General features: G+C 30.6%; 3 protein-coding genes across 7 annotated transcripts; all 3 read right to left on the bottom strand.

The window, feature by feature from the left end:
* Positions 1-1,407: 1,407 nt before the first annotated feature.
* On the bottom strand, positions 1,408-5,241 carry LOC114173367 (uncharacterized). 2 transcript variants are annotated; one of them, XM_028057703.2, is made up of 4 exons: positions 4,953-5,241; positions 3,780-4,396; positions 2,581-2,627; positions 1,408-2,476 (listed from the first exon to the last, which is right to left on the bottom strand). In XM_028057703.2, exons 2-4 carry the CDS (start codon positions 4,099-4,101, stop codon positions 1,598-1,600), a joined length of 1,248 nt encoding a protein of 415 aa, XP_027913504.1. In that variant the 5' UTR covers positions 4,102-4,396; positions 4,953-5,241; the 3' UTR covers positions 1,408-1,597. The 2 variants fall into 2 exon arrangements, with proteins under 2 accessions (XP_027913504.1, XP_027913505.1); XM_028057704.2 differs by having other exon boundaries at positions 4,946-5,180.
* A 2,053-nt stretch (positions 5,242-7,294) lies between these two features.
* On the bottom strand, positions 7,295-12,424 carry LOC114173368 (uncharacterized). Of its 4 annotated transcripts, none has more exons than XM_028057709.2 (6): positions 12,146-12,424; positions 11,894-11,989; positions 11,531-11,749; positions 10,624-10,720; positions 7,791-7,853; positions 7,295-7,704 (listed from the first exon to the last, which is right to left on the bottom strand). In XM_028057709.2, exons 1-6 carry the CDS (start codon positions 12,422-12,424, stop codon positions 7,511-7,513), a joined length of 948 nt encoding a protein of 315 aa, XP_027913510.1. In that variant the 3' UTR covers positions 7,295-7,510. The 4 variants fall into 4 exon arrangements, with proteins under 4 accessions (XP_027913510.1, XP_027913511.1, XP_085526021.1 ...); XM_028057710.2 differs by having other exon boundaries at positions 11,531-11,710; XM_085669895.1 differs by having other exon boundaries at positions 11,531-11,989.
* Positions 12,425-16,799: 4,375 nt separating this feature from the next.
* LOC114170276 (uncharacterized) lies at positions 16,800-19,364 on the bottom strand. The gene is made up of 7 exons (XM_028055761.1): positions 19,151-19,364; positions 18,784-18,926; positions 18,190-18,252; positions 18,010-18,057; positions 17,829-17,882; positions 17,236-17,296; positions 16,800-17,159 (listed from the first exon to the last, which is right to left on the bottom strand). Exons 2-7 carry the CDS (start codon positions 18,916-18,918, stop codon positions 17,068-17,070), a joined length of 453 nt encoding a protein of 150 aa, XP_027911562.1. The 5' UTR covers positions 18,919-18,926; positions 19,151-19,364; the 3' UTR covers positions 16,800-17,067.

Raw genomic sequence — 19,364 nt, 5'->3', positions numbered from 1 at the left:
ACGATGAGGGCCTTTTTCACGGATATGTACATTCGAATAGCTTATTTGTGGCCCATAATCGAGTCTGGCCTATTACTCTATATTGGAGTCCAATAACATTATACAAAAAGAAATTTAGGGGTTTTCTTAACCTCAAAAAGAAAAGATTTCTTCTACACCTTCAAACAAATTTTAAATTTTAAAAATACCCTTTGATAATTTAATTAGGATAACGCAGATCACATCTTCAAATTGTTTTCGGACGTAGATATCCGATGAAAAGTTTAAATTTTCGGATATATATATATATATATATATATATATATATATATATATATAGATTAATTATATATATGCTTTAAACTATAAATAAAGTTAAAAAATAAATTAAATTAAAAAAATAATTAAACTTTAAATTAAAAAATATATTTATTCTGCTTCAACTTTTTTCATTTTTGTTTAAGGTTTAATTTTTTGAATTTTAATTATTTTTTTAGTTTGTTATCTTTTTTTATTTTTTAAATGTAATTGTTTTTAAGTTTATATATTTTAGAATTTTTAATATTTTTTAATATATATTTTAAAAATAAAATAATATATATATATATATATATATTTAATTTTGTTTTTGTATAATATATTAAAAAATAATTAAACTTTAATTTTAAAAACGTAAAAACAAATATATATATATATATATATATATATATATATTTACATTTAGAATTGCACAAACTTTATCATCCAGTGATGTCCTTTACCAGAAGTTCACTTAGAGGTGAAATCTGCATTACTCGTCAAATAATAAAAAAAAAAATTGGAATTTAAAATGTTTAGGGTACAGAAGAAGTTTATGAGATGCAGAAAGAAGTCCCCGAGGTTTAAATCTTCAGAAAGGGGAAAACAATGGGCTTGTTGTAATTTGAGCCACAAGATAAACATTAATTGTTAAAATGGAATGAAAATAAGAACATAAAGGACAAAGGGAGTTATAATATTTCAAAATGTTATATCTCTACTAAAATTTAATAATTTTAGTTCCAAATTTATTGTTTTTATCTTCGCGAATATTTAACTCGTGAGATAGCTCAATTAACTTAACATTGAACTTAGGTAGTTTCTCTCAGCAGAAAAATAATATTTGTTTTAAGAAAACTTTCTCTACTTAAATTTCCTGCTTTTAGAAACTCTTGAAAATAAAATAAAATAAAATAAAAACAAAATCAGATCATTTTCAGACAAAACGACCACCGAGCATTATTATCCTAAACAAAACTTCTCAGCATGGCATATTCCTATAACAAGGCTCAACGTAGTTCGTTATACATGCAATATTAGTTTCTACGGAAAATTTTCATAAAACTTTCTCCTTGGATCTTTTTCAATCTGCACTTCATCAACAAAAGTAGATGCTTTAAAACCATAAGATAAAACAAACTAAATACATAAAATCAGGCAAAATAAGATCAAGTTTCAGGCGTGAACTCCAAAACACATACAACAAATGAATCTATACAAAATGTGGAATAGGTTAGGATCAGTGTCACCAAATTTTGCTTAGCAAAAATCAGCTTCTGCAAATCTGTAGGTGTAAGTTAGAACCTACCAACATTTGCTATTACCTCCACACACTTGAACCTGCAGTTGCCTTGGAGCAACCAACTTCCTTCCCATCAGCTGAACTTCCTCCACTTAACAGCTGCGAAGAAAATGTCCCATTTTTCCTAACCTTACCTGGAAATTCCTTGCTTAAGCTACCTTTCAGGGACAGGTTCTTCTTAACACGATTTCGATTAAGCATGAACATAGCATTGCGTGGGGGTGCATGCAGAGCACCTTCAACACAATCACCCACCTGTACACAGCCCCAAGGTCTGGAAGGTCCATCGCCACGAGATGATTTAAGCCTAGGAAAACCATTCGTCAATCTCAAAAAGCCCCGGTAATCAGGGGAATTTTCCTCCTCCATTTTTACACAAACAGGACAAGGAGGATCGCTTTTCCGTGTCTTTGGTGTTGTTTGCTCCAAGCATTCAGCATGAAATGCGTGACAACAAGGAAGAACACCAATCGTAGGCATGTCTCCACTTCTCACAATGCGACGGGAACTCCAAGGTGATCTCTGCGAGAGAAACCTTTCACACAAGCCACACCTAAATCCATTGGAAGGAAAATGTGATTGACCAGGCGTTTCTAATTCAAATGACTCAGTAACATCAGCAAACTCCTGACTGCTGCTGGCGCTACTCCAACGCTGGCCGTCTCGGAGTGGAGTAGAAGTATCAAACTCTGTAAAATCTGTAACTGCAGGACCAAAGGCATCTCTAGTAGTTGTTAGGTCATTAAAAGACATAGGATGAATGGGTTTAGAGATGAAAGAACGAAGATTAGAGAAATTCCTCTGACAGGATAAATGTGATTTTGTAGTAGACTCAGATTCACTACTTTCTGACAGAGATGATGTTGATCCCCCACTGTTGGGATTTACAGATGTTCCCTGCATATATATGTCTTACCTGTTAGTTTATTTCTTAAGACAAACACATGAGAAATAATTGCCCAACTAAAGTATCTTTTAGTAGTGCTTAACCAGAAACTTACCTCCTTAGTGGGAGTAAAAGATACCCTGCCCGCAGAAGGATGAGGATCTACCAAAAGTACAAATGAGTTGGGAGAAGTTCAATACGCAGAAGTAACAACAAACAAGTTTATACTGAAAGAATAAACCACAGACAAAATTGAGTGCTTCAGTTTTATTGTTACTAATATCAGAACGACTTAACAGTACCATCAATTGCTACCCTATTGAGACACATTAACAAACAGACAAATTATGATCCAAAACTCAACATCCTCAAGGAATCGAATGATGTCATGATTCACAAGAAAAGGAAAATTATTAAATTGAGTTTCAATAATTAAAAAATGAAAAAGTTAAAGCTGTATAATTTAGAGGCAGAATTATAAGAAATCATGACTCAATTATGCAATGAGACCAGATTTATCAATGTATGGGTTTCCTCTTGTCATGCTACAGAAGACCTGACAATTTATAGAAATACTAGTTCAGCTCTCTACCATTTGATGTAAGCCTAACTCTACAAACAAAAAATGACCAAAAACATGTTTACTGTTTACTGTTTCATTGCTTCAAACAAAATGTCAAAGGCATAACCATAGCAAGAACATAATGAGTAGAGCAAAACTGTTTTGATAATAACCAACAAGATTGTTGAGAACGTCTTTTTTTCCCAAACACTTTTCAATAGGACGGAACTTAGAAGCAACTTAAGAGGTAGATTAAGAAAATGTTCTGTTTTCATTTTCTATTTTCACTTTTGATTACAAAAGTGTCACTTCAGCTTTTCCTTTTATTCTATAACTTTTTTAAATTATGAAAGAAGGTGCAAAACAAAGTGGCTTCCATATTAAATGGTGATGACAGAAAATAAACACAAACATTTAACTACCACTCATACAATACAATAACTTATACTACGCAAAAACTATTATATAGACAATACAATACAGTTAACTTACCACTCATACAATTAACTACTTATGCTTCGTTTCTGTTTCACTAGGCTGTAGTCAAATAGGATCCCATGTAAATGAAATTTTTTACCTTTTTGATTATTAAAAAGACCTTTCTGGAAGCAACCTCTTTAGAGACTAACAACCCTAAGAGCATTAAGGCTTCATTATCTTATATGCAAGCCATCTTTTACAACCATCTTGCTATTGTGGTTTATATACATCTAAATTATACTACTTTGAAAAATTCATATATAAGGATTTACCTTTCCTAGCTGAATTTTCATAATTGTCAATACTGATTTCTTGTATTGCAGGAGGCGTCCATTGAGGAGCCTGAGAAAGGTCAGATGGACTGCTAAGGAGAATACCAGTACCATCTGAAGCAGAATAGTGAAGATCATATAGGTGGTTGCCTCTGACCCAGCTCCCACTCTCTTTATCATTTGATGATGTAGAAGACCCATAGAGTTGAATGCTGTCATTCACAGTATACTGCATCCCTTCAGACTGGAATCTGAAATCCCACCTTGTTGGAGGTGGTGAAAAACTTGAATTTGTTCGCCAGAAGGGCTCATTTGGACCCATGGACCAGTCCCTACTGCCTGCATTTGATCCATGTGGCCTTGAAGCCACACAACAAAGAGACCCCGTTTTAGCTATTTTCTCAGAATATCACAATAAACCCAATTCTGAACGCCTCCAATCCAATCTATTTCAGTCACTGCTCAACTTCGTAATCGATAACAGAAGAGGGACACTTCCAAAAATAAGTTCCAACTCCTCGAGCCAAATAATTCACCACTCAGTACCTTCCACCTTCAACCTACATGTCTAATAGAAACTAAATTCCACCTCCAGCAAGAGCATCACCCTGAAAACTCTACAATCAGAAAAAGAAAAGAACCGCATTAACCATTTAGATAAAATATAGAGAAAGTTATTATTTCAACCACCAAAAAGAAAGAGGTAAAATACAGTAAACAAGTAAAGCTAGTCTCCGAAGTCACATTAAGCCATAAACATCAAATTAGTTGGAAAAATGCAATAAATTCAAAAGATGACATCTAATCACAGAAACACTATACTAAAAAAAACACTAAAGCAAAAACCAAGCACAGCGATAAACATCATATAGTGTATCAGTAACCAAATAAATTCAAAAACTGACATCAATCAAAGAAACATAATATTAAAAATATTATAAACGCGGTTACTAAAGTTAAACCAAACATTCACACAAAGAATACCAACTAACACCTACACATAAACCACATCTAAAAATTTTCAAATGCTACTTTACCAAATATAGAGTTAATGCAAACAAAAAATATATAGTGAACTTCGTTTTAAAACAGAAACAAAAACTAGTAGAAACTAGAACACAATAGAGCATGTGAAAAAGCAAGAAAAAATACGGGACAAACCGAACCTCTTACCGCACACGTGACTGGACAGTAACGGCACGTGCGAGTCCTAAGTGAGAGAAATTGCGTTTTAAGTTTTCAATTTTTGGAGGAATTGCATTGTTGTATAGTTTGATTGTAAAGCGAAACGAAGAGAGCGGAATTGTAGAAACCCTAACTAACCGAACAGAGGAAGAAGAAGAATATGAAAGCAAGCTGGTTGAACAGCTGGCACCGCATCTTCTCTTTGTGTTTGTTTGTAATGAACTGTTTGAACTTTAAACGCGCCGTTTCCTCTTTCTGCACTCTCTTTTCTAATCATTATTAATTTGTCCATGATCATATGTATTGATGGATTTTTTTTTTATAATTACAAAGTTTTGTTGTTTTAGTGCAATGTCACTAGTTTTAAATGTTTCTCAGCATGTCACTCAATAATTCTAAAAATGAAACAAAAATTCAATTATGTAAATTCAAGGACATGTTCACTTTGAAAAGGAATATATTTATATTTAATTTTATGTAGAAATTATTTTTATGAAATATGAAAATCATAAATTAATTATTTTTTCCAAATTTATGAAAAATTAAAAATAAAGTCATCTTTTTATAATTAAAAAACTTGTCAAAGCTCTTATTTGTTTAAGTGAAACATGACATATAATTTTTAAATCAAAAGTTAGGTGTTGCTGATATAATATAATATATATAGAGACCTCTTGACTTTTGGTTAAAGCTTTAACTTTACCAAAGGAATCTTATGCTTTTTACTGTCATGTTTTCACCTACAATGAGTTTCAATTATTATTAAATTTATTTTTTGTAATGAGAGGGTAATTTCTTATTCATTGATAATGGTAAATTTTAAATAAAAGGATAAATTATTTTTTAAATATTCCCATTCTCTTATTTGGATGAATATTAATATACTTTGTATTATGAAATTTATAAATGTGTGAAAAAATTAGTTAAAGGAAGTAAGCAAAAGCAACCAACATTTGGCTTTTTTGTCGTTTTCTATTATAATTAGTCATAAACATTAAGCAATTGTTCTTATAATTAGCATCTTATAATTAGCACCCAACGAAATAGAAATTTCACCTACCACACCATAAGGTGGGTCCAATGTGTGATCAAACCACAGCAAAACCCCATTAGCTGGTTAATCATAGAAGCATACATTAAATACAAATTATAGATGTATAGGTTGATGAGTGTGCAATTATTTGGTGATGTTTATTTGATACAAGTTGGTTAACCATGAGTGCAAAATGATCGTGCCAGTGATTATTTGATGATAATGTTTATAGCAGTTGGTACTTGTACACATGAAGACAAGCAGAGACACGGATCATAACAAAGGGAAAGGTAACAAGGTAAACCAATTATCTGAGACTCCAACACACCATTCAGATATATAAAAACAAATGAGTGCAACACCAAACTAACCAAGTTCTTGTTCAGTCATGTTCACATCAAATGAGCACATTATACAAGAAAGTCCTTTTTCTTTCCTTTTCTTTCTTTTAGATGCCAATCCTCTCTTTTCCTTTTTAACTGTTCATCGTTGCTTCAAATTTTGTTTATATTTAACAGTTTGGAAGTTCAAGACCATATAAATTCTCCCTTGATCAATTGTACCATACAGAAGTAGAATGGAGAGTAGATGAATTAGAATTTGCATCTGAGTTCATTAATACAATAGTAGTATAGTTTTATCTACTAATTATTTGGTGGATAATTTATTGTTTTTCACCTTTTCATTTAACTTCTCATTTACTTTATTCTCAAAAAATAAAATGTATCATAATAGCATTAAGTTTAATTAAAGAAAAATATGCTAAAGTAAAATTTCAAAGAAAAAAGAAAAAAAAAATGTAAGTACTCTAAAATAAATCAACTAAAAAACTGTGATAGTGTCTCACAAAAAAAAAATGGTGGCACTTGGATCACAGATAGATGAAGACTTTTTGGTAGCACACAAAAATGATTAGTGATAAAAATTTTAAGATTAAAAACTCTTAACAGAAACTTATTTTCATCGAAAGAAAAAAAAAAGCTTTTGGATACTCAATTTCACAAAGACTGCTCTTTGATACAGAGAGAAACAATTGATATTTTATTGCAAAAATAGAAGAAAAGTTTAAAATTGACACTTTTGTTGCAGATAGAGAAGACGTCGTTATAGTACGTGATTTTCTGTTTAAACACATTATGTAAGCTAATGCTTTTATTGGTTTGTGAAACTAATCCTTAAACGTCATATATATTAATACACTAATTCAGAAACAGGATAATGAGTATAAAAGTAAAAGACAACCTTTAGGAACAGTTGTTTAATTTAAGTTATAAACAAATTCGAATATCAGAATTACCTGTTTCAATGTAAGCTTCGAGAATATAAAGGACACTTTACATGATGATCAAAGCATGCATAGCCTCCAACTCAACCATTTTTGCAATACAGATGATCAATGCAGGTTGAACTTCACACTGATTTGGTAAGGACACACATGTCTGTAGATAGATTCTACACAGCAAAGCTTCACAGTTAGTAGGCTAAGAGGATCAAAGACACACTGCGATTGATTCTACTTGTAAGCTACTCCATATGCATGGGGATTTATGAATGTAGCACTAGACAAGAATGTCATGTTAAGCTCAACATCTGAAAATCCAGCCCTGGATATATTGTTTCCGGTGTTCCTAGAAAGGTGACACCCATCTGCAAGTGTCTGTTGCAGAGGATCAAGAACTCTCTGTATAAATTTGAGAAAAGTTCCATCTGCATATGTCCATGGGAACATAAAAATTAACCAAAATTAAGCTATATACTAAGTTTATTAGTCCATTTAAAAGTTATGTTTACACCTTTCGCAGCCACATGTTCCACAAACACATAAAGACCACCAGGTCGCAGCACCCTCACTACTTCTGCATGCAAAAGTGCCAATGATTTAGATGACAAACTTGAATTTTAAAAGTTCTTTACAAAAATTAATCTTATGTTTAAGTCTTACATCGACTAAAGATAAGACTACTTTATAATTAATGGGTGCAAATTTCACCTTACAAGTCAGTTTTATAAGATTGAGTTAGACTTAAAGTTCACTTCTTAACAAGGTATCAAAGTCATGGATTAGAGTCTATTCTAACAAAATTTGTTTTTTGTTAAGTTTATTATTTCACCCGCTATCAGGCCATTATCGAACCATCCAGTCATATCTAGTCGCACACTCGAAATGTGTGTGTATCGGTGAGGGGAGTGTTTTGAAAGTCCAACATCGACTAGAGATAAGACTAATTTACAGTATATATGAGGATGCAAATCTCACCTTACAAGCTGATTTTGTAAGGTTAAGCCACTTCTTAACAAATTATTACAATTAAAACTAAAATGAACTAGAAATTTTCCCTCAGGTATATGGTGACCCATCATTAAGAGATTGTGGTTTCATATGGTTATATGACATTAGTCTTACACATATAAGGTATTTGACCCCAATTTTATCCCAAAACCTTAAGGCAATGGCGTTATGGGTCTTTATTCTTATATAGTGTTTAATTTTGTCTATTCTATCCAATGTGAGACTTTTGACTCACACTTAGACTATTTCCAACAGGTATGTACATATGGAATCATAAAAACAGTAGCACATTTGGAATCTCTCTGTATGCCCTGTAAAGACTAGTTAAAAAACTGAAAGCAACATGATAGACAGGTTTAATGTGAAAATTCTAGATCTTGTTGAGTTGACAAGATGAATTTCCCATCGTACAGTATAATTTTGTAATCTACGTATTATGACTGTTTTATCATGTAACTAAAGTTTTCATGATATTTATAACTGTTATTTGCAACATATACAACCATCCATGGTTCTTTACCTAATAGCTTAAGCTCTGGCATATGGTATTACTCTACAACCAAGTGATCTAGAGTTTTGATCCTCATCGTCCACATTCTTATGATAAAAAAAGGTTGAATTACAGAATAGGATGGGTGGACCTGCAAATTTACCATGCTTCATGCCTAAAGAGTTCTTAAAGATGTTAATTAAAACCATCATGTACTATCACCATCACGTAAAACGCACTCCCTTTTTTTTTTCATTCTTCTCTCTCATGCATGGAACAAAACAAACTTTCCTTCCTCTTTCCAAGTTCTCCTCTAACTTCTGCTCTTTTTCCTCCAAATCTCATCTTTTCAAAATCTGATCACACCTTACAGTAGCTGAGGAGCTGAGGGTCATTTTCAATCGATTAGTTTTTCAATTAAAGTATTTGTTTGTTCTAAAGGTTTTTTTTTCTTTTCTTTTGGAATTGTCATCAATCTTGATGGTAGTTAGTTGACAAAAGTGATCTAAATTTGGTTAAGCTTATATTGAATTTTTATTATGTTTGGATACTTTGTTCTATGTCTCTAGATTTTGAGTGATTCTCTTGCTAAAATTGAAAATTACTTGAGAGCAAAGAATTACAAGAGAAGTTATTTATGTTTTTTATAGCACGTTAGGGTAGATTATTTGGAGGTAGTGACTTGGTCACAATATATTGATTTCTATGCAAGGATTACGATGGGATTAGTTAAGAAAAGTGATCTTCTAAATTTAGTTAAGCTTATATTGAAATTTTTGTAATGTTTGAATACTGTGCTCTAGGTCTCTAGATTTTGAGTGATTCTTTTGCTTGAACTAAAAATTAATTGAGAGCAAGGAATTACAAGTACCAGAAGTTATTTATGTTTTTTATAGCACCTTAGGATAGATGATTTTAGGGTGGTGACTTGGTCAAAATATATTGATTTCTATGCAAGGATTGTAGTTTGTTTGAACACAATTTTAATGTTGAAATTGAATGAGAATGTTATTTGAGTTTTTGGTTAATAGAGGATTGTTTTAGAATATTTTGAATTCAACAACTATTGAGATATTTTCTTTTTAGTACAATAAAAAAGATTACAGTCTTGGTAAAAAACTTTAATTTTGTTAACTTTGTTTGAACTTAGTTAGTGATAGACAATTAACCTTGAAAGAACTATTACGAATTTTAAATTTACAAGCCAAACAACAACAAACGTTCCTTCAAGGTTAGTTGCATAATTTTCTATTTAATAAACACAAGTGACAATTAGTAAGGATCAGACATCTATTCAATTACCTTAAATATTAACAGAGTTCAAACAAAATTAAAGTTTTTGTACTATGATTGTAATTTTTTTCATATTATACTAAAAAAGAAATATGTCAATATTTGTTGTATTGAACCAATTATTTACCCTATTAATTATAATAAAATGAACATAATATTTCATCATACGGATTAATATACATTTAACTAGAAAGTGATGGACATTCATTTTGTAGTTATCTATATAGCATTAGAAGTACTATAATATACCTACGTAGTGAACAATGTCAATATCTTTATCAGTCAGCATAATTGTAGGTTTCTGGGATTGATTATAGACTACAGGATGATGAATGAGTATCTTCAAATGTGAAGGAATGTAGAAATTACGATTCTAATCACCTTTTACATTCAGAAACTGCATGATTTGTAATTCCAACTTTCTAACAAAGCATTCAATTATCAAAGAGTAAAGTGTTTCAATATGGAAACAAACTACACTGCAGTACCAAATCCCAAGGGAAGAAAAAAATATATGAACGAAAAGCACTAAAGACTCTAAAAGTTTCATTACCTTTCAGTGTCATATCAACATCTTTTACAGAACACAATACCAGTGTTCCAACAACTGCATCAACAGAAGCATCACTCAAAGGTATGGCCTCCCCCACCTAAACATAACAAACTTTAAAACTTGAAGATCAATTAACACAAGCAGAAACAGACACTAGATTGAATAAAACAACAAACTAGTGAAAGGTGATGCTTCTAAGAATAACTTCAAATTGGCACAGTGCATATTCTACTGATTATTACATTAGGTTTATGATGCACAGATACAATAGTCATATCTAATAATAACCATACGGCCAGTTTTAAAATATGAGATTCAATACATGCAGAATATATTAAAATATGTAAATCTAATTACAATTCTGTAAATGTAAATTAAGCGCCTACTTTTCAAAGTACTGAAACCAAATAAAAATTACTATCATACATTACTGCCCAAATACCTACAAACAGAAATAGTATCATTCTCAAGCCCTTCTTCAGCACAATCCATAAAGGTATAAATTCCATTTCTAGTTGATCTAGAGATAAGGCTTCTACGTTTCTATTTGTACATGCTCATATGTCTCATAAAATTGTATTAGATTTTCAAAACTTTTTTAAAGGCTTAGATACTTCTTAGATATGTATACTGATATGTATCTGTGATCAGATACACAAAGCAAATGCAAGTATCTACTAGGATTTTGAAATTACAATATTCTGACACAGAATAATGATATTACATCATCATCAACATTTAGCTTAAACCAAATAGACCCTATTCACCACAAGCAATGAAAACATCTCTAAGAACGTTCCTCTGCACTGGATTCTACAAATTAAAGGTTTTGACTAGTATAAGCATGGCATGGTTTCTATTCCCATTTAAAAGGGAGGCTTCAAACTAGTGAGAATATCATACATACAGCTTGTATAAACTCAAAATTTGAAGGAGGCAGTCCAGCTGAGGAAGCAGAGGATCGAGCATACTTTTCCATCTTTGGGTTTGGATCAATGCCAACGACTTCTACATCAGAACCACTTGCGTAATAACTGAGGTTGGGACCAGTTCCAATGCCAATCTCCAAGATTCTTAGACCCTTCCCCTTCAAGTTACTGAAGATTTCAGACTTGTATGTTGCAACCTTACAACCAATCGCCTCAAACTTAAACTCAATGCAATAGCAATAACAATAACAACAACAACAAAAATCATAGCACCCCCAAAACAAAACTATATGAATAAAACTCCAAACAAATCCTATAAAAATGAAGAATGAACAAAACACCTCAGCTTCATAAGACTCGGTGGCTGAATTCATAACCCCAGCATAGAACTCCTCGTACCAATCAGGTCTTGGTGGGTGAAACTTTTTAAGTACAGCCTACAAACACAAAAAACAAAGGAAAATTAAAAAAGAAGAAAAGTTTTTTTTTTTCAAATTACGTCAAGAAAAGCGTAGTCTTTGCTGGAATTTGAACACAAGTTGTAATCTTTTTCTCTTTTCTGTTATCTGGGTAGGTGGCAAAAGACCACATACCGTGTAATCAGAAAATGGGCCGGTGGCTACGGAAGGTTGAATTGGAAACAAGGTAGTTCCCAATGTTGCAGCTTCAATGAGGTGTCTTCTTCCACAAAAGCATGGTTTGTTGGTGGGTTCCGGCGAGTCATGGGAGAGAAACTCGGTGTTGAGTTTGCTTGGTGCGCCCGAGTTGACCCGTTTCTGAAGCTTAGGCTTATTGGTGGTTTCATTGATGGAGCAAATGGAAGCTTTGAGTGAGAGGGAAAGCAAGGATATTGCAGCACAATGAGCACTCATTTTTCGTACTTCAATACTAAAAACACTGAAATTTAATTCATATATAATATAATAAATTAGAAAAGTTAATTCATATATTTATTTTTACCGAAGAGGAAAGTATTTTAATTGTCAGAATTTGTATTTATTAATTAAATATTAAACGAAAATTTGTTTTAGATAATAATAAAAAACATATTCAAATAAAAAATAATTGTATATTTATATACATTTTAAAATTTGTATTTAAATTCTTTTTTTAGTTTCTATAGACATTTTTGGTATTTGTAGAGTAAATTAAAAAGAGTAAAATAACCGCCACACGTATATTAAAAAATTAAATTTTTTAATATTCATTTTGTAAACTAAAAAGTTTAATACAAGACTGAAAGGTTGTTTATAATTATAAAAATCAAATAAATATAATATATATTTACAATCTAAAAGATACTCACCATCATAAGTTCATATTACAATTATTGTCTTAAATTGATATATTTAACTACTAAATCTAAATTTCATGTTTATATATATTATTATTAAATAATATTCATGTTAACATAATTTTATAATTTATATCTCATAAAAGATATCATGATTATTCTTAAATTTATATAGATAAATATATTAAATACTGTTAGTTTAAATAATATTTTTATAAAAAGACTTATAAAAAATACTTTTTTAATGATAAATATTCAAATCTAAATAAATACAAAATTCAATTTAGTATTGACTTGGGTATGTAGGTGTAAACTGTAATTAATTTAAACGATCAATAATTATATGATTTGTTTTTAATTTTTTTTATTAATTGACTAATTAATTTTATTAATTTTTTAATTATGAATGATTTTTTCTTATTTTATATATTTTGAAATCTTTTAAATTTATACATTTGGAATTAAAAATTATACAAAATTATTTATAACATATTATAAAGGGACATCTATCTCACTTGATAACAAAATAATATAATCCAAACTGTGTAAAAGAGAAATCATTTTTAAAATCTGTTAACCCGTCACAGAACGGGACGGTTAAAATTTTTGGCTCGTATTTTGTAAATGAACTTATCCGTTCTGATCTAGGTAAAAAACGGATCAAATCGAAACGGACGGGCGAGAATTAAACTACAATGCCTTTGACACCTTATTTGCATGTTAAATATGGTGAATACATTAACCACCTTTGATTAACATTGATCCATGGTGAATTAATAACCTAAAGAGAAAGACATCACAAAAAGGGAAACATCTTGAGAAAAGTTTTTTACTTACAAATTGTGTAACAGTAGCAACACCACATGCATAAAGACAATGTAAAACCTCAGATTTAGTTTATGAAATATTCTTTTATGAAAATTTGCAAATTAAAAGTAAATTATTTCAAAACCTTATAGATGTTAATTTTGTTAATAAATTTTTCTTATTTATACGCTTTTCAAAATAAAGGTTTCTTAAAATATATTTTTTTTCTATATAATCCATTTTTTCAAATTGTTTTTTTTTAATTATTATATTCTATATAATTATTTTTTAAATAATGTTATAATAAAAATAATTTTCAAACCATTTTTTAAAATAATTACTTTTTAAAAATTTAAATTTTATAAATTACATTTTCTTGAAACCAAATTCTAAACTTTTTTTATATAAAAATTACACTCGATCAAAGTTTAAAATTCAATTTTTCAAAAATCAAATTCTAAATTATTAAATTATTAAATTAACTTATATTATTTAAGCAATTATTTAGTACAATATATTAATGGAGATAAAAAAAAATATTTGAATTCAAATGGGGTTTTAATAACATGATTTTATTCTCATACATAAAATGTTATAATCATGTAAAAATAGGTTCTTTTTGATATTTTTTCAAATTAGGTTTAATATGGAGAAAACATATCCTCAAAATCTATCTTTCACCTACTCTACCGACACATTCATATATTTTCTTTTGGTTAAAATACTATGTTGGTTCTCGTTTTTGTCGCAAAATTTTAATTTGGTCATCGTATTTTTATCTCAATTAGGTCCTCATTTTTGTAAATTAGTATCAATTAGGTTATAGAGAACTAACACAGTTAAGTAGATGCCACGTATCAATTCCTCGATTTTTTGAATTTTTTTGAATTTTTTGAATTTTTTTTAAATATTTATGTCACGTATCACGTCTGTAGTGTGCCACGTGTCAATCTAATATGGTGACATGTGTCAATCTAATATGGTGACATGTGTCAAATTATTGTAATTTGATCCTCATATTTGTTAATTTGATTTGATTTGAGTCCCAATTTTTTTTTAAATTTTCAATTTCAGACACTCCAAATTTAGACCAAATTTTACTTTTATATATTGTTATGATTATTTTTATTAAAATTGATATTTTTATTAAATATTTTAATAATATTAATTGTATTTAATATTAAAATTTTAAATAAATTTATTTTAATTTGTTATAAAATTATTTTAAAATTTTACATTTGAACTTATAAAATTGTTATTTTTAAGTCAACTCTAAAATATTGTTGATATTGAATATTATACAAATATTTCAAATATAAATTTATGAATCTATATATTTATAATTTTAAAATAAAATTTAAATAAAATTTAATGTAAAATATAAATTAAATATTGTTAAAAATATGTAATAGAAATATCACTTGTAATAAAAGTATCATCATTACATTTATAAAAAAAATTAAATTTGTTCTAAATTTGGAGCACATGAAATTAAAAATTTTTAAAAAAATTTGGGACTGCAATTAAATCAAATTAACAAATATTAGCGTAACACAGGTGCGATGTGTGTATGCATTTTTTAAATATGCATGATATTATATTAGTAGGTGATAATATTATGATATTATTAAGTTAATATATATATATATATATATTAAAATTACATTTATTAAAAATAAAGTGAAATATATCAGAACAGATAAAAGAATAACCATTGATAAATAAAGAAAAAGAGAAGAAGCAGAAACATCTGATTTTATAAAAAATTTGTAAAAATAACAGTCAATTTTTAAAAATTTAATAAATTATTATATTTAAAGGGTAAAATCGGTATTTTAAAAAGTGGACACAAAAAAGAGAATTCCTTTATATATTTTTATAAATCAGGACCAAATTGAGATTCATACAATAATTTGACATATGTCACCATATTAGATTGACACGTGGCGCACTAACAAACCTAACACATGGCATAAATATTTTTTTTAAAAAAAATTAAAAATTCAAAAAATTCAAAAAAATGAAGAGCTGACACGTCGTGACACCTACTTAACGGTGTTAGTTCTCTACTAACGGAAATGACCTAATTGATACTAATTTACAAAAATGAGGACCTAATTGAGACTAATAAAAATATGAGGACCAAATTGAGATTTTGCTACAAAAACGAGAACCAATCGAGTATTTTAACCTTTTCTTTTTATGTTTGACATAATGGTTGATATGTATTTTCAAAAATAGCAATAACGAAAAAAAAAGGAAGAAGCTCTACTTCCAAAACCGAAATAAAGAAACCAAATGTAGTAAGAAACTCAAAAAGCTATTAGGTTATCATCATTGAATGCTCTTTCCTCATCCACGAAGGCATTCTTCTCATCATCGACTCCTGTAGCATGATTTGAGGGTAAGATTCTAGAGACACCCTACCCAATGTATCATATCTTACTACAACCAACAAAAAAGAGATAAAATGAATGCAAAATATGAGAAAGGGAAGTTCACCCTTGCTACAAATAACCTCCAACAGCAGTGGGAGAAGCAAGGAGGATGGTTCGGAAGGAAGGAAGGAAGAGAAAGGAGGGAAAAGGGAGAAGGAGAACAAAAAAAAAAAAAAACTCTTTTGAAAATGGTGTACGATAATTGCATATTCATAAGATGAATCTAAGTATAAGTAAGAAAGGGATTCACGGTAAAGAAGATACCATGTTTTTCCACCTCTTAGCCTTTGTCGTAAACTAAACCTAGCAAAATATTGTTGGGTAAACGAACCCATGCAATGCATTTATAAAATGCAGGTGCAGCTCACTCATGATACCTAATCATAAACCAAGGTCTCTTGACTACTTTTAACTACTACCTACACATGTCAGTCGCAACAACACAGTGTCAGCGTGTGAAGATGGACCATTAAAAACAACGCAATGAGAAATTGAAGCATGAGTGCATCAGTATGAATCAGAGATCATGGAGAACATGGGGGTGTAAGTAGGTGTTATAGAAATGACACTGTTGTCTTTTGGTAATCCTTCTGACACGAAACCAACATAATTAGCAGTTTACTGTTGATTTCAACATAACTTTACTGGCCTGTTTATTAGTTACTAATATATGTCTTGGATATTACATGTTGATAGTTAACAAACTAATTATTGTCAAGTTTCACATCCAATCTTATTGCAGATGTTGTAAGATGTCAAATGTTACAAATGGCACAATCGTGCCTTCGCAAATGAATGTAGAGATCAAGATCTCTCAGTGCAATTCTAGCACGGCATATAATATAATCCCATACTTGCGAAGAGTTATATCTAATTCATAATTACGACTTCTTCAAAACCTCAACTTCTAGTTTTTTAGCACAAGCAACTCTAATCACTGTGTCAAAATGGAAAATTATAGGTCAAACCTATGCTACTAACGGCGGCTTTGGTCCTGAGGAGTATCAGCACCACCATCTTCAGTGGCACTCTCTTCTTCAGCTGATGCATTACTGTGGCCGCCCTCACCTGTCAAAACAGAGATACCTTAAAGCATTTTCAAGTTTTAACACAGATTTGAACTTTTGGAACAAAAAGAAAGTACCTTCACTATCATCTGCTGGAGCATAAGCTGAGCGTCTTGAACGAGCGTGCTGTTGTGTTGGCTGATTACCAGTACAGGTACGACCCCAACAAGATAAGAAAACAGTAAAAACAATGTCAATAAAATTCATTAAAATTTCAACTATAAAAATAGGAACACATTTACTGCAATGCATACGTAGTCATGTAGAGGATCAATGATTATTTTATAAACATGTAAGAATAATGAATCCTGATCCCTGTTCAGCCCAAAATTTTCGACAAAAACCTTCACGGCAAATACAAGGAACTAGAATGACTATTACACTATCTCCCATCGAAGTTAATTGCACAAGCACTTAGCACATTTGCAGCATTGTAAAGATGTACTCCGAACAGCAAAACTGATTCTTCAACATAATGGTTCTGCAATTTAATCTGAATCTATTTGGAGGTTTGAATAATCATTGGAAAAGAACTTAAAAATGACATAAAGAGAGGCGTTAAACAAAGATGAAATTACCTTAGTTATGTAAAGCACCCTCAATATAGAAAACTAAAGTCACTAACTGTTCATATAAACGGAGAACAGAAAACATTCACAACGCATTTTACCTGCAACTTTGGGCGGAGTGCTTCAAGTGGTCCTTTAGGCTTTTGTGCTCCTTGCTATTTGAAAAATCAAGAAGAAAAGACAGAGAGATATTAGGCATCAGACGTTTAAAAATGTACTGATGGTAAATTATAAGTGTTCATGTTATAATGATGATTAATTATGCTTAAGGTCCGAAAATACCTTCCCCAAAGCCCAATCAGCAGAATCAAAGTAAGCACGTTCATGGTCCTGCAAAATGAAGATTGGTCATGAAGAAAAATCAGTTTCAAAAGAACATTTCAAACAAACACACAGATGATCGGATGGCAGGAGGAACAAAAGCATTGGAGAAGCAAGATCTGATAAGAAATGGTTAGCAACCTTGGATATTAGTGGAGGCTTCTTTGGCAGCATCCCCCCATACTTTTTCTTAATAGCTTGTTCCTGCAAAAACAAATTTACAGCAAATGATACCCGAACACAGCAACACAAGCCCATATTATAAGATTTAAAAATTGGAATAAATTTAATAAGCTCTCTATCATTAATGCATTATAATATATGTTCAAATGCTCAAGTGATTTCAACATTCAATAATAACAAAACCCACTATAGGTCTAAAAAATTTCTCATACATATACTGATCATTTCGTCCACAAAAACAGAAAGAAAAGATCACGAGACAAGGATAAGATTGTGAGCATAGAAGAATACAACCTTACACTTCTATATCAATGAAACTTTACATGAATCGGAAAACACAGCATCATCATAAAACAAAGATATATTTTAGCCTTTCAGACATTGTTATCATGTTTGGCTGCCAGACCCAAATTAATTGGGTGTTCCAATTTTATTTATTTCAGTATCTCCACTCCGCACCAATTACCCAAAACTAACATCCCCAAACTAAAACCTTCTTCTATCAAATGCTAACTTTTTTCTTACAAATCCATTTCAGTGAATAACAATTACCTCCTCCTCGGACGAGGGCATGGGGTTGTCAGCGTTCTGATTATCCACAGATTTTTCACAGTCAACTTCGTTCTTAGAAGAATCATCACCAACCTCCTCCTTTTGCTTCACATCGCCAACCTCAGCCTCTGACATTGCTTCCTCTACACACCACACACAATTGCAATATTGTCACTAAAGCGAAACACCAACAATTTCCGATTATTATTCGCAGAAAATCATAAGAATCCCGATGATTCCAATACAAATAACATGGATCAATACCCCCAGTCCCAATTCAGCAACGAATCAAACAAAATTAGCATGGAAAGCGATTAGATTATTGCGAAGCGCTAAGGAAGGAACGAGATATCGTAACATATCGTACCGTATCGCGAGAAACTTTGGATCTGAAAATCGATGCAGAGAAGAGAAGAAAAGACGTTTAACTGCCAAACTGCAACTCTGAAACAAAACAATTAGCAATAGTTGCGCAATACAAACACAAGCATCTTTGGTTGCGTTCCCAACATTTCATATTATATATATTTTTTCATTTAATTGATGTAGTAATATTAATTCGGTTTTAATTATTAATCCAA

This window comes from Vigna unguiculata, chromosome 2 (assembly GCF_037176805.1).
Source record: "Vigna unguiculata cultivar grain cowpea cultivar isolate G323 ecotype 2 chromosome 2, ASM3717680v1, whole genome shotgun sequence".
Lineage (NCBI taxonomy): Eukaryota > Viridiplantae > Streptophyta > Magnoliopsida > Fabales > Fabaceae > Vigna > Vigna unguiculata.
Note: the sequence above shows the minus strand (reverse complement) of the source record. Positions and strands in the feature narration are given on the sequence as shown.

What these genes read in the sequence shown, in the direction of transcription:
- LOC114170276 (XM_028055761.1), bottom strand. Translation starts at nt 18,918, where the DNA reads ATGTCAGAGGCTGAGGTTGGCGATGTGAAGCAAAAGGAGGAGGTTGGT. An exon ending in AGCCTCCACTAATATCCAAG is followed by an intron (nt 18,058 to 18,189) that starts GTTGCTAACCAT and finishes TTCATTTTGCAG; the next exon opens with GACCATGAACGTGCTTACTT. An exon ending in CTGATTGGGCTTTGGGGAAG is followed by an intron (nt 17,883 to 18,009) that starts GTATTTTCGGAC and finishes TTTTTCAAATAG; the next exon opens with CAAGGAGCACAAAAGCCTAA.
- LOC114173367 (XM_028057703.2), bottom strand. Translation starts at nt 4,101, where the DNA reads ATGGGTCCAAATGAGCCCTTCTGGCGAACAAATTCAAGTTTTTCACCA. An exon ending in TGAAAATTCAGCTAGGAAAG is followed by an intron (nt 2,628 to 3,779) that starts GTAAATCCTTAT and finishes TACTTTTGGTAG; the next exon opens with ATCCTCATCCTTCTGCGGGC. An exon ending in CTTTTACTCCCACTAAGGAG is followed by an intron (nt 2,477 to 2,580) that starts GTAAGTTTCTGG and finishes ATATATATGCAG; the next exon opens with GGAACATCTGTAAATCCCAA.
- LOC114173368 (XM_085669895.1), bottom strand. Translation starts at nt 12,424, where the DNA reads ATGAGTGCTCATTGTGCTGCAATATCCTTGCTTTCCCTCTCACTCAAA. An exon ending in GCCCATTTTCTGATTACACG is followed by an intron (nt 11,990 to 12,145) that starts GTATGTGGTCTT and finishes TTGTGTTTGTAG; the next exon opens with GCTGTACTTAAAAAGTTTCA. An exon ending in TGTTGATATGACACTGAAAG is followed by an intron (nt 7,854 to 10,623) that starts GTAATGAAACTT and finishes TTTTGCATGCAG; the next exon opens with AAGTAGTGAGGGTGCTGCGA.